This window comes from Fomitopsis serialis, assembly GCF_022376445.1.
Source record: "Fomitopsis serialis strain Sig1Antser10 chromosome Unknown B0H18scaffold_136, whole genome shotgun sequence".
Lineage (NCBI taxonomy): Eukaryota > Fungi > Basidiomycota > Agaricomycetes > Polyporales > Fomitopsidaceae > Fomitopsis > Fomitopsis serialis.
Window position 1 is genome coordinate 63449 of NW_025955096.1, and position 11003 is coordinate 74451.

At 56.5% G+C, this 11003-nt stretch overlaps 5 protein-coding genes across 5 annotated transcripts; 2 read left to right on the plus strand and 3 right to left on the minus strand.

The window, feature by feature from the left end:
• Positions 1-946: 946 nt before the first annotated feature.
• On the minus strand, positions 947-2353 carry B0H18DRAFT_96188 (uncharacterized protein). The gene is made up of 5 exons (XM_048043084.1): positions 2059-2353; positions 1734-2002; positions 1612-1680; positions 1093-1552; positions 947-1030 (listed from the first exon to the last, which is right to left on the minus strand). Exons 1-4 carry the CDS (start codon positions 2249-2251, stop codon positions 1100-1102), a joined length of 984 nt encoding a protein of 327 aa, XP_047887165.1. The 5' UTR covers positions 2252-2353; the 3' UTR covers positions 947-1030; positions 1093-1099.
• A 291-nt stretch (positions 2354-2644) lies between these two features.
• On the plus strand, positions 2645-3838 carry B0H18DRAFT_885896 (uncharacterized protein; the record flags this gene model as incomplete). Its single annotated transcript, XM_048041091.1, has 5 exons — positions 2645-2833; positions 2900-3043; positions 3128-3397; positions 3449-3586; positions 3641-3838. 5 exons carry the CDS (start codon positions 2645-2647, stop codon positions 3836-3838), a joined length of 939 nt encoding a protein of 312 aa, XP_047887166.1.
• Positions 3839-4340: 502 nt separating this feature from the next.
• B0H18DRAFT_1124896 (uncharacterized protein) lies at positions 4341-5111 on the minus strand (the record flags this gene model as incomplete). Its single annotated transcript, XM_048034921.1, has 3 exons — positions 4341-4689; positions 4742-4823; positions 4877-5111. 3 exons carry the CDS (start codon positions 5109-5111, stop codon positions 4341-4343), a joined length of 666 nt encoding a protein of 221 aa, XP_047887167.1.
• A 534-nt stretch (positions 5112-5645) lies between these two features.
• Positions 5646-6099, plus strand: B0H18DRAFT_1041564 (uncharacterized protein). The gene has a single exon (XM_048030591.1). It carries the CDS (start codon positions 5691-5693, stop codon positions 6030-6032), a length of 342 nt encoding a protein of 113 aa, XP_047887168.1. The 5' UTR covers positions 5646-5690; the 3' UTR covers positions 6033-6099.
• Positions 6100-6293: 194 nt separating this feature from the next.
• B0H18DRAFT_1041565 (Neutral/alkaline nonlysosomal ceramidase) lies at positions 6294-10297 on the minus strand. The gene is made up of 22 exons (XM_048030592.1): positions 9953-10297; positions 9881-9899; positions 9806-9830; positions 9638-9752; positions 9279-9585; positions 9135-9252; positions 9016-9070; positions 8895-8958; positions 8658-8759; positions 8454-8600; positions 8330-8391; positions 8250-8274; positions 8148-8198; positions 8000-8096; positions 7815-7939; positions 7593-7750; positions 7418-7542; positions 7246-7365; positions 6990-7109; positions 6903-6934; positions 6830-6852; positions 6294-6771 (listed from the first exon to the last, which is right to left on the minus strand). The coding sequence occupies exons 1-22, from the start codon at positions 10140-10142 to the stop codon at positions 6674-6676; spliced, it is 2178 nt and encodes a 725-aa protein (XP_047887169.1). The 5' UTR covers positions 10143-10297; the 3' UTR covers positions 6294-6673.
• Between the last annotated feature and the right edge of the window lie 706 nt (positions 10298-11003).

Below are 11003 nucleotides of genomic sequence, written 5' to 3' on the forward strand. Positions count from 1 at the left end.
GGTCTAGACAATCGCAGGATGGTGATCACAGGCCGTGACGAACTGCTTCTCTCTGACCTGACCGGGGCATTTGTCGCGGCATAATGCACTTCTCTGATCCCCGACGCTTGTCGCGCGGCCAACATGAGGAGTAATGCCACCTCAGTAAACGGCTTTATGCCCACAACCACCAACGTTGTGGCCAGCGTTGGCTGAACTATGCGTTAGCAGTCTGACGACGCACGTCAAGTATAGTACACACTTAGGATGCATCCTCAAGTGGATGCTTAAAGGCCCAACAATAGTTTTGAACAATGCGCAGGCAAGAGAACGCACGTGCTGGGTGTGTGCATTGCATACAGCACGTATTTCCCTGCCTACCTTCGCGGCTTCCGAACGTATGAAAAGAACTTCCAGTGTAAGGTACATACTGGTGCCATGCCTGCAGGTGGAAGTCGCGAGGCGTGTCAAATGACAAGTCCGAACATAATGTACCTAGCCCTCGTGCTCACCTTCAATCCTCACTCGGCGTGCACAGTACGAGGCTTCGATCGACGCGGGCGTTCGACCATAACTGTACACTCCACCTGGTCGCCGCACCTGCACAATGAAGCTGGTACTTACCAGTCAAATACAGCTGCTCCTACGTAAGATTCGAGAGGTAAACTCAGCTTGCAGGGAATTACGGAAATGACCTAGGAAGACGACCAGAGCACCCAGCTAGTTGATCCGCCCAATGATCTTCAAGAGGCGGTATGAACCTCGCACGTTTCCGACTCCCGCGAATTAAGAATCGAGAGCAAGACGGATCGATACTCATCGCCGTCCGTAAGTCTGCTGTTGTGGTTCTGCGTGCTAGCAAATGGTCATTGCACATGTGGTGTGATCGCCGATGCGCAAGATTGGCAAAGATTGGGCCAATTCTACTCAACCAAAAGACGCGTTGACACGCTCGGGAAAGCGCCTTGCTTTGACGAGACTTTCGATGGAGCGCTGTCCTGCAGGGAAAATTGCCTGCCAAGTAATGTATTGCATTCACCGTTATGTGCGCCTGTCGTGGCACATTGTACATCAGTAAGTTGAACAGTGACAGAGCATGCGTTGTATACGTGCCTCAACTCTACTTCTTTCCCTTCTTCTTTCCTTTGCCTGAGCTTCCACCACCACCTCCGCCGGCGGCTACTGCACCAGGTGTCTCCACTACTCCTTGCGTCGCTCCTCCTCCGCCCCTTCCTCTCCGCCTGGCATGCGCTTGCAGGAAGCTCGAGCGCTCGCTCTTCTTGAGCCACCTCTCTGGGTCGGGCGGTGGTGTAACCCCAGGGACGACACCCTTCGGTATCCTGCGTGCCCGCGGCTTCTTCTGCGGGGCTTCAGGCTGCGGGGCGTCCCTACCTTGAGCCGCCGCAGTCGGGATCGAGGGCGCGACAGCCACGGGCGGAGGAGCGGACTCAAGGGAGTCTGTGAGAGACTGGGGGAGTGCGGAGAGGGACGTGAGGTAGCCGGACGTGAGGAAGTCGAGATGTGCCTGTGCGGCGGAGAGGTTGGTCAAGATGTCGGCTTGCTCGTCCGAGTGCTGGGGTTGCGCCATGCGCGTTAGACTCTCATTTGCAGGATTTGACACGGGTTACTTACGGGTTCGGCCGTGTCGAGGAGTGTGTTGTATAGATCGTAGGCTGTTTGGTACTCGCCTTCACGATAAGCCTGGAGAGATTGCGTGTCAGGAGTGAATGCATGCAAAAAGTAAATATGCATACTAGCTGGGCCTCTAAGTGGGCAACTCCTCTGTTGTCCTCCACGTCGCCTCCGTCCTTGAGTGATTTCAGTACGTCCGTCGCCTCGTCCTCTCGATGCAAACGGTGAAGCGTGTAGGCCTTCTCAAACGAGAACGCGTCGTCCTTGCCCTGGCCACTCTGTGTATTCACAACACTGATCAAAGCCAGCGCCGTGGCATACTGCTCCGTCTGTAAGAGCAGGAAGAGCTTCGTCTGCAGCGCGTCCTGGTCTCGCGGGTCGACTCGCAGTACTACGCCCAATATCAGCAATCCAAGGAGACATGATATGTCCGACACTCGTACTGACTCTTGTCGCAGGTCTTGATTGCGTTCACAAAGTACCCGCCGTCTATCTGCGCGCAGAGAGACGTGAACAGTCGTTTCAAGCGATCCGCATTCGAGAAGGGCTGTTTCTTGACCGGCGCGGGCCTCTGCTGCTTGCGCGATGGTCCAGAGGACGTCTTGGTCGCTTTCTGACGGCTAGATGGCTTCGTGGCCATGTTGAGTCAGATTGTCTGGTGTCGAATATCGCGGTGGTGGTTAGACAAACGTGTGGCGGGCGACCACGCGTTTGTACGGTCGTGGATAGTGTCGGTAACAAACCCATTGAAGGGGTGCCACTATAGCGTTACTGAAGTTTACTGACCGAATCAATAACTTTCGTAACACTACATTAGTACGTGCCTAACAGACGCGCGGGACGCTACTATCTTGCGTCTTTCCATCACGGTTGGTCAACGGTGCGACCTCTGCTCACTCGGTGTTTTCGACTCGCTACCACAAAGTCATAATGGCGACGGAAACGTATGCATCCCACACCGTCAATCCCTCCCTGCGAAGACTGACACCCGTATCTCAGCTCACCACCCCCAGCGCCGGACGCGGACACGCAGATGGTCGATCCCACCCAACTCCAAGACGCGTCCGCGGAGGAGGCCACAAGGGCGGGGCGGAAGCGGCCACGTATTGACATGGCACCAGATGCAGGTCAGCGCAAACGCGGCAAGTCGATGTTCGCGCTCGCTCTAGGTACGCTTACGAAGGCGAAGAACGAGGACCGACAGAGGAACCAAAGCGATGCGGTGCGTCCATCCATCCGTCTAGTGGTTGTCTTTCGGGACGTAGGCTGATACGCGTGCTGTGACCAGGTAAAAAAGCGGCAAGAGATCGAGCAGCGACTGCAAGACAAGCTGCGCAAAGAGACGGACAGCGTACGGCGTGCCGAGGAGGCGAAGAAGGACAAGACTGCCGCGAACCGCAAGGAAGAGGAGCTGCAACTCAAGGACTCTATCGTATGTCCTCTCCCCCTGCCACACGCCGTGTTGCGTTCGCAGTGGCCGCCTGAGGCCGTTCACGCATGCTGACCCCTCCACCAGTACAAACTGCGCCGAACACGTCTCCCTCTCCTCGCCAATTTCTTGCTCACCTCTGACACGATCCCTAACATCCCGCCCACCGACCGCTCCTCACCTCCCCCAGCCCCCAGCGAAGCCCCACAAGATGCGGACCCAGCAGCCGCCACCGCCCGGGCTTCCAAGGCGCCCGCACTGGCGGCCCCGCTCCGCTCGCACCCTCCACCATTGTACTACCTCCCCGCCATCCTCACGCCCGCACAAGAGGCATTCCTCAAGAGGAGAAAGGAGGAGGTGCGTGTAATGGATGTTCCGTCTTATGGCCCAGAACTGACAGTGGCGTAGGTGGCAGCAGCGGCTGACGTAGAATGGACCGCCTTCGTCGATGAGCGCACGGCGGGCGTTTCAGAGATCACACGCCTCCGAGAACGCGTCGGGGAGGAAGACACACGAACGAAGGGCCCCAAGACGACGCAGGAAGACGTGGAACTGCCTGACGCACCAGCTGCCCCTGCCAGCCTAAAAAAGCAGTCGGAGGAGTCACAGTCTGAGTCAAAGAACGCGTCAGCGGGGGGCACAGCTGCCCCTGCGCAGAACGGCGCAAATCCTCCGAAGGAGGCCGCGGACGACGCGAAGATGGAGGTGGACGACGAGGCCGCGAAGAAGAGCGAGCAGAAGGAGAGACCGGTGGTGGCAGCGCCCCCGGTGGACGAGGACGATGCGGTTGAGTATTAGATGTTTTCTCTCCCCAGGTGAGAGGGCTTCGATGGTTTGTGCTGCTATCTTTTCTTCCTTTTAGTGCATCTGCCGTGTGCTCGATTTCTGTAGTATCGTTCCTTCGACACTCCTTTTCTGCCGGCGGCATGGACTGAGACGCTGTACGGTACGACTCCATAGTCTTGGAACGTTATCATACGCTTATGCTAGCGCGTCGTCAGACCCAGGGTTGGACCGAATGTCACTGTGATCTGAGTTGCCTACTGTCCCGATCGACAGGTATAGTACTACAAGGGTATGTTGCACTTCTGCGACGGCGTAGCGAGAGAAGGAATGTTCCATGATCCATTAAATAAACATATATGTACTACGCGTTAAGCACAGATCCAGCGACGGTGTCACAAGAAGAGAGTTCTGCACCGTGAAAGCTGAGCGACAATCAGAACTACAGTACACTGACATACCAGTGGTCCTATTTCAGTCCAGTGCTCCAAAATCCGTCTGGCAGTAGCTCGATATATCACAGTCCGCTAAGCACGCCCAGCGCTGCCAATCCCAGCCCAACGGCCAAGGCAATGATGATCCTGCCATCTGCTCCCAGTCCCAGCCGCGCTGCAGCACTCGTGTTTGTTGAGGTAGCGGACGCAGACGACGAGCTGGATGCAGTACGAGACGCAGAGGTGGAGGTGTGAGAGGCCGAGGCGCTGGATGATGTAGTGGTTGCGGAGAGGGACGTGGTGGCGAAGCTGATGGACGTGCTCGGGGATGCGACTGCGCAGAACTGGTTGGCAAGCGACTCGGCCGGCGAGATGCTGCTTGGGCAGTGCATTGCCAGGCACGAAGTCAGGTTCTGCGCGAAGAAGGTCGAGCTGTCGAGCGCGTTAGGCTGAGATAAACGCGGACAGCGACAAATGCACATACTTGGCGCTGCCGCAGAAGCAGTCGACATCAGCGACACTAGAGCACCCCGTGAACGCGACGGCGGAGTCAATGCAATCGTCGACTAGAGGTGAGACGTATGAGAACATGGCGCGCTTCAGCATGTTTGCTACTCACCGCAGGCAGAATACCCGCTGAAGCTCGGCAAGGACGCTGTGCTCGTCGCGGACCCGCTCAAACTACCGCTCCCATTCGCACTGCTGGTGCTGGAAAATGGTATGGTCGCGCCCGAGATTGAAGTTGAGCTCTCAGATATCGAGTTGTCGGACGAGGTCGACTGGGCGCCAACGTTAACAAAGGAGAGCGCGGCGGAGACAGCCAGCAACAACGACAGCGGGAGGTTCGTAAACATGGCTTCGCCGGGCAGCGCGCAGCGGGGTTCAGTTAAAGAGAGGAGGCAGTGAGAAGAGAGCGAGACGGCGGTGGAGTGGACTATAAGCAGCACGTCTCCGCAGAAGCTCTTCTCGGCAAACACAGCAAGACTTGCCTTTTTCGGCGGTCATATGCTTCGCATGTCAGTACTTTGCAGTATTCTGCCTTCAGTTGAGCGCATTCGAACCCCACTGGCAGGACAGCATTGCGATCCTCGTACAGCGGGCGCAGCACAAGTAGACAACACGTATCGCAGTGAACGCAGTAAATTTGTAAGCAGCTTTTTCGGTGTCCTGTCTGTCACAGCGTCAACAGCGCGCGACGCCACGGGCAGAGCAAGAACATCCGCAACATGCTCAGACACTGCGCAATCAACATTTTAACTGACAAACCGCACAACTAAGTCACATCGACTCCTGTGCTAATAGCAGTCGAGTACACACCCAGTCCAGCTGCAGGTGGAATCGCAACCCTAAATAATCTTGTTGCCTTCCCCTATATAACCTCTCATTTGCCCCTATTTTCCAGGATCCTCCACTGCTTCAGGCTTTCAATCCCAATGCAAACCCCACCCCGTATTTCTGATGAGGAGGCCAAGCTTTACTACCCTGGCCTACCCTCCCGCCCGATCCTGGTCGCCCGAACCGGTTCCACTTGGGAGGCGCCGACTGGCCCAGAGGCGTACCCCAGGCTCAAGGAGCTCAGAGTCGTAGGGAATCATGAAATCAATGAGGTCTGGGAGGACGACCTGGCTCTGAAGGTACACGCCATCCTGCGTGAAGAGAAGATGGACTGGTCCAGCACCGACGTCCTCCGCATCGCTGGTGGCGGCGCCGCGGATTCCTCTGACTTGACCTATGTATGTCATGCCCATCAGCTTCATCCTGAAGACCATCCGTAGCAATGAGGCCCTCGCCAAGGCCTACATCAAGTCGGGTCCGTCCGTCTAGGCCACCCCGAAATTACCCATACCAGATTCAAAAATCCTCGCTCGGGGAAACGTTGACGAGGTGGTGAAAGGTAGAATAGGGTAGAGTAGTCTCATTTCTTCTCGGCAGAGAGAAAGACGTGCCTATTCATTATGGTTATTATTATCACCGATCATACACGTTGCATATCAGTACTTTGCAGTTTTTTGCTTTCAGTTGGGCGCATGCAACGCTAGCAGACCTGCATATGCATTGTGATCATCGTATCAAGACAGCGCGCGGGCGTAGCGCGATTAGACAAGTATGCATCGCAATCAAATTATCCACTCGTCAAATCACTGACCGCGTCCGATTGGCACTCACCACTCATATAAGTACCGGTAAGATAATCAAAGGCCACTCGCAACGTTGACAATACCCCAAGCAGGATCACGACGCACTGTCAAACCGCAGAACGAAGCTACATCAACTGTGATACAGTCCGCACATGTGCTAGCATTCCAGTATAGGTCAGTAGGGGAGTACACAACGGAGTCCGAGGTGTGAGGATACAACAGGTGATCAGTCCAAGCATAGAGAATGAATCCAAGCATCGTTATGATCGTGATTGAGATCATGCAACAGTGAAGTTGGACGACCGCCCAATGAACGGGGTGATGGTTCCAAGGATGTGCTTCGCATCGCCGTAGTAGGTGAACCGATACGTGCCAGCTGCAAGCATTCCCGTCAACCCAGCCTTTCATAGCTAGTGTCAGAAGACAACACGTACCAGGCGTATCTGGCTCAACCGTCCTGGATAGCATATCAGCAGAATGCCAACTGGAATGGTGACAGACACTCACCAGGTGACATTGACGGTGCTGACGCCGAAAGCCTGCTCATCCGATGTCAAAACACTGGAACTGTGATTTACGACCAATGCCACTGACCACGTTCGTCCTCTCCCAACGATACGTCGTGGAGGGGTGCGAGTCCGACCTCACCGGGACCCATTGCTCGTCAAGCCATCTATCAACTGTCAAGAAAGTTTGTTCCAGGCGCAGGTTGTTCTATTCCCCGGCGCACAGCTCAGTGGTTGCACAGGAAGGTCCGATAGACGCTTACCCTTGGGTTGGCCCTGAAACGCCCCAGAGACATATTGGCATCGTCAGTCTGTGATGATAGAATGCAGCGAAAGAGACTAACGTACCCGACAAATCGGGCAGCGACAGTGTCTCCTGCATGGTACGGCGCGTCCACCTCAACGTCAGCGAGCACGTCGCCGAAGTTCTTGCCAAGCGGCGCTGTATCTTGTATCACAGGTAGCTAATCAAATTAATGAGCACAGGATGGTCAGAGCTCGCGACCAGACCCCAACCTGCAACGAGATGACTTCGCTAGTGAGATCGATAGGTGCAGCGTCTGACGGCGGCATCTCCGTGATGCCGGGTGCGAGGTACCGCACAAGCTTGCCGTACTCATGGATGTATGCGTCCAGCGTATCTGCGGCCAGTCGTCAGCCCGGACGTCTCCCCACGAGTGCGTACACCTACGAGGCCCGAAGATCGTCGAAGCGCCTTCATACCGCTGCACCGAGTACTCCTCCTGGGTCGTCACGTAATGCGCGTACGTGTTCGCGGGCCCCGCCACTACAACATAAGCATCCTCGCCGATGACCCCGGACGCGATGAGATTCGCACGGATGGCTTCGCTGTGAGCATGCAACACAGTAAGCCTGAGGTCGCGCAGGCGTGGACATAGGGCGGAGGACTGACCGGATGCGCCGGCCAGCCATGGTGGTCATCTCCCCAGGGATAATGAGCATGACGAGGTTGCCAACGCGAAGGATCTGGATGTCGACTGTACTGGGGGACCACGCGTACGGTTTCTCTGCGTAGCCCTGTGGTCAAGAGTCATCGTATTGAGTACATGTCGGGCTTTTAGAAGTTAACCCACGCACGGTGTCGAGAAGGATAGGCTTCGGATAGTGGCACAAGACTTGCTCGGGTGGCGGGCGGGGCGTCACCGCGACCTTCACGAACTCCCAGAACGGGTTCCTGAGGGAGGATGCTGAGTACGACGTTGTCGCATACTGTGTGGGTACGTACTGTGAGGTCGAATTATCGCCCTGAGTGAAATCGAACGCGCCAGGACCGTCTCTGGATAGGAAACTGGTCAGCTGCATGCACGTCCACCGGGGCTCGACATACGTTGTCCCTCCTGCAAACGAGTAGCCTAAGATCCAACTCAGCCTCCTTGTACTGTACAACAGACCAAACGTCACACGTACCCAATGCAGACGGGCAGGTCTGCACCGTCCTCCCATCAGGCAGCTCAAACGACCTGAAACTCCTGTACACCATCCACCTTATCTCAGCAACGCACTTCCCAGCTTGACTCTCAGGTGCACTCACATGTCCGCATACGTATGCACCGCTTTCACCGGTCCAGCAACAGGCATCATGTCCTCAGGGCGGTCCATCACGCTCTTCGCGCCGTCGACCTGGAGCTGCGCGATGATCCTATTAGACTCGAAGTCCGAGATGCGGAAGCCCGGGCCGCTGCATCGCGCGTCTGCATTCAATATGCAGCGGACGGGGATACGGAGGACGACTTACCGGCCGCGGCAGTCTTGCGTCGTGTTCCCACACGTTGAATGCTCGAAGTCGCACGGCTTGCCGTCCCAGGGCTTCCCAGGGCTCTGGCAGACGGCGCCGAGGCTGCGGGGAGGTTAGCGAGATGTGACGGTACGCTGAGGGTCCGCGAGGACTGACGTGTTGGGGCTGGTATCGCCGACGTTGGCTAGGGTATTGGGACTTAGATGGATGCGAGGGTAGGAAATGGGAGGACAGTACGTACATTGGGTGAAACCGGCGATGAAATTCGTCTGTCCGGGCATTGCGTCCGGCTCGACCATGGCTGCGAGACAACTCTGTCAGTGCGCTACACACTGCGCGAGAAATGCGGAATGCCTACCCTCGTATAGGTAGGCTGCCATCCCCTTGTTATCGCCGCTGATGAGGGTGTTGTTCTGTGGGGCACCGGCGAGTCGTCAGTTGTGCACTGGGGCGCGGAACGATAGCGCTCGCCCATACCTGATATAGGCTCGTGCCATGAACCGGGAAGAAGCTCAAGAAACCCCTCGCGCTCCCTTCCCCATCCTCGAACCGCAGCACCGTCATCTCCTTATCCACATCCGCCTCATACCGGGCCCTCTCCTCCTCGGGGTTCGCCAGTACGCGCTCGGCGACCTGTTGATATTCGCTCCTACTACCGTCGCGTTCCCGAGCCGGAGCCTACCTGGAGTGAGGCTCGCGTGCGCACGCTGGACGGCGAGGACGGTGCCCTCGACGATAGCCTCTGCGGTCTGGGGGACGTAGCCCAGCGAGGTGATGTGCGGGAGGAGGTTCTCGAGGTATCCCCCGACCCCCGCGTGCGAGTGCGTCGCGACGAGCGCGATGTTCGTGTGCGTGTAGAGGTCCGGGTATTCGTGGGAGAGGCGGTGGATGATCGAGCGTCGGATGCCGGTGTCGCCCATGCCGATGTCTGTGGGAGGGGCGTGGGCGTGAGAGGGTGGGGAGGGAGAGGGAGGGCTTACCGGCGTTGATGAAGACGACGCGGTTGGAGGGCGCGGAGGGGTCTGCTACGATCCAGGCGCGGCTCCGCTGGCGCATGTGCAGACCTGTGTCGGTTTGCTGCCTGTCTGCGTAGCCCTGGCGTCGGTCGTGAGTCGGCATTCGGCGGTGAGAGTGAGAGCACGACTTACCATCATGTTCGTTTCAACCACCGGCCTGCACGCTTATATGAGATTCATTCGTCAGTGTAGAGCGGTGTCTCGTACCCTGTGATGTCTCCGATGCCTGTTCACTAAGTCTCAGCATCGTGCATTGCTCGGGCACGTACATGCACGCACCTAATCCCAGTAGATACTCCCCGTTCGAGACTCCCATACTCGCATTCCAGTTCTGCTGCACCCGTGCTCCTGGTACGCGTACAGACGTGATTGCGCTCACCCACAACAAGCCCTTCCCGAGGAGCTCCGCCGAGGAGCGCATCAAGCTCCATATGTCGAGGGTGAGGTCGGATGTGTCGGCGATGTACATGGCGGCTAGCTGTACTGGCCGTTAAGGGCGTGTGTGGATACCGTGAGTTACGTGTGCTCCGTCTGTCCGGCAGGCGAGCTGCGAACTTGAGTATTAGATTCGTGTACAAAATCGGAACCTTTCAGGGCTACTGACGTGGTGTAAGACAAAAGCAGTGGGGGGGAGAGTTAAGAGGTCGTCAGCTGCAGGCGAGGGCTTGCACGCGCGCGGGTGACCGGGCCCGAGAGACGGCTCGGTGTGATCACAAAAGGCGCGCGTTCAGTAGTACAGGCTTTTTGGGCATCCCCGGTCTTTCGGTGTTGCATACGCGCTCTATGATGACTGGAATCCGGTACACACGCGACACGGTGCAGAATGAGGACGTCTGAAATCTGGCCCAGATTCGTTCCTATATATGCAAACAGGACGGGATTTCTGGCGGGTGGAAATGTTGGCGATTTCAATAAATCTTCCTTATACTGTAGAGGTGCTGTGCGACCGGCCCAAATCTCGTCCTGTTTGCAGAATTTACGAGTGCACTTGGTCCGCATCTAGGCCGGTTGATCTGACGCATGTTTTCGGTGTCTACAGTTTAGTACAGCAGGTATGACTTATTGGCTAAATTACTTACTTCCAACTCGTTTGTCTGTAGTCTTGCTTTGACAGCGATGGCCATTCCAAGTTCGTACGTTGCCCTGCGGTCGACTCGATGTCAGTACATCTGCAGTAAATCTCGAATCCGAGAAATCAAGACAGACGTGACTAGTTCATCCTTTAATGTGCCTTTCATCCAAGCCCCGCAGCTGACACTTGCGCAGTCGATGATCATGATGTCCTTGCGAGTATAGGGCTTTCCACGTCGTGAGTAAATTGATGCTCTCG

Bases quoted from the DNA above. Each gene is read 5' to 3' on its own strand.
- B0H18DRAFT_96188 (XM_048043084.1), bottom strand. From the start codon at position 2,251: ATGGCCACGAAGCCATCTAGCCGTCAGAAAGCGACCAAGACGTCCTCT. The intron at 1,681-1,733 runs GTATGCATATTT...CAATCTCTCCAG, and splicing joins CCCACTTAGAGGCCCAGCTA to GCTTATCGTGAAGGCGAGTA. The intron at 1,553-1,611 runs GTAAGTAACCCG...GCGCAACCCCAG, and splicing joins TCCTCGACACGGCCGAACCC to CACTCGGACGAGCAAGCCGA.
- B0H18DRAFT_1041564 (XM_048030591.1), top strand. From the start codon at position 5,691: ATGCAAACCCCACCCCGTATTTCTGATGAGGAGGCCAAGCTTTACTAC.
- B0H18DRAFT_1041565 (XM_048030592.1), bottom strand. From the start codon at position 10,142: ATGTACATCGCCGACACATCCGACCTCACCCTCGACATATGGAGCTTG. The intron at 8,275-8,329 runs GTACGTGTGACG...GTTGGATCTTAG, and splicing joins GACCTGCCCGTCTGCATTGG to GCTACTCGTTTGCAGGAGGG. The intron at 8,199-8,249 runs GTATGTCGAGCC...TTTCCTATCCAG, and splicing joins TCGTTTGCAGGAGGGACAAC to AGACGGTCCTGGCGCGTTCG.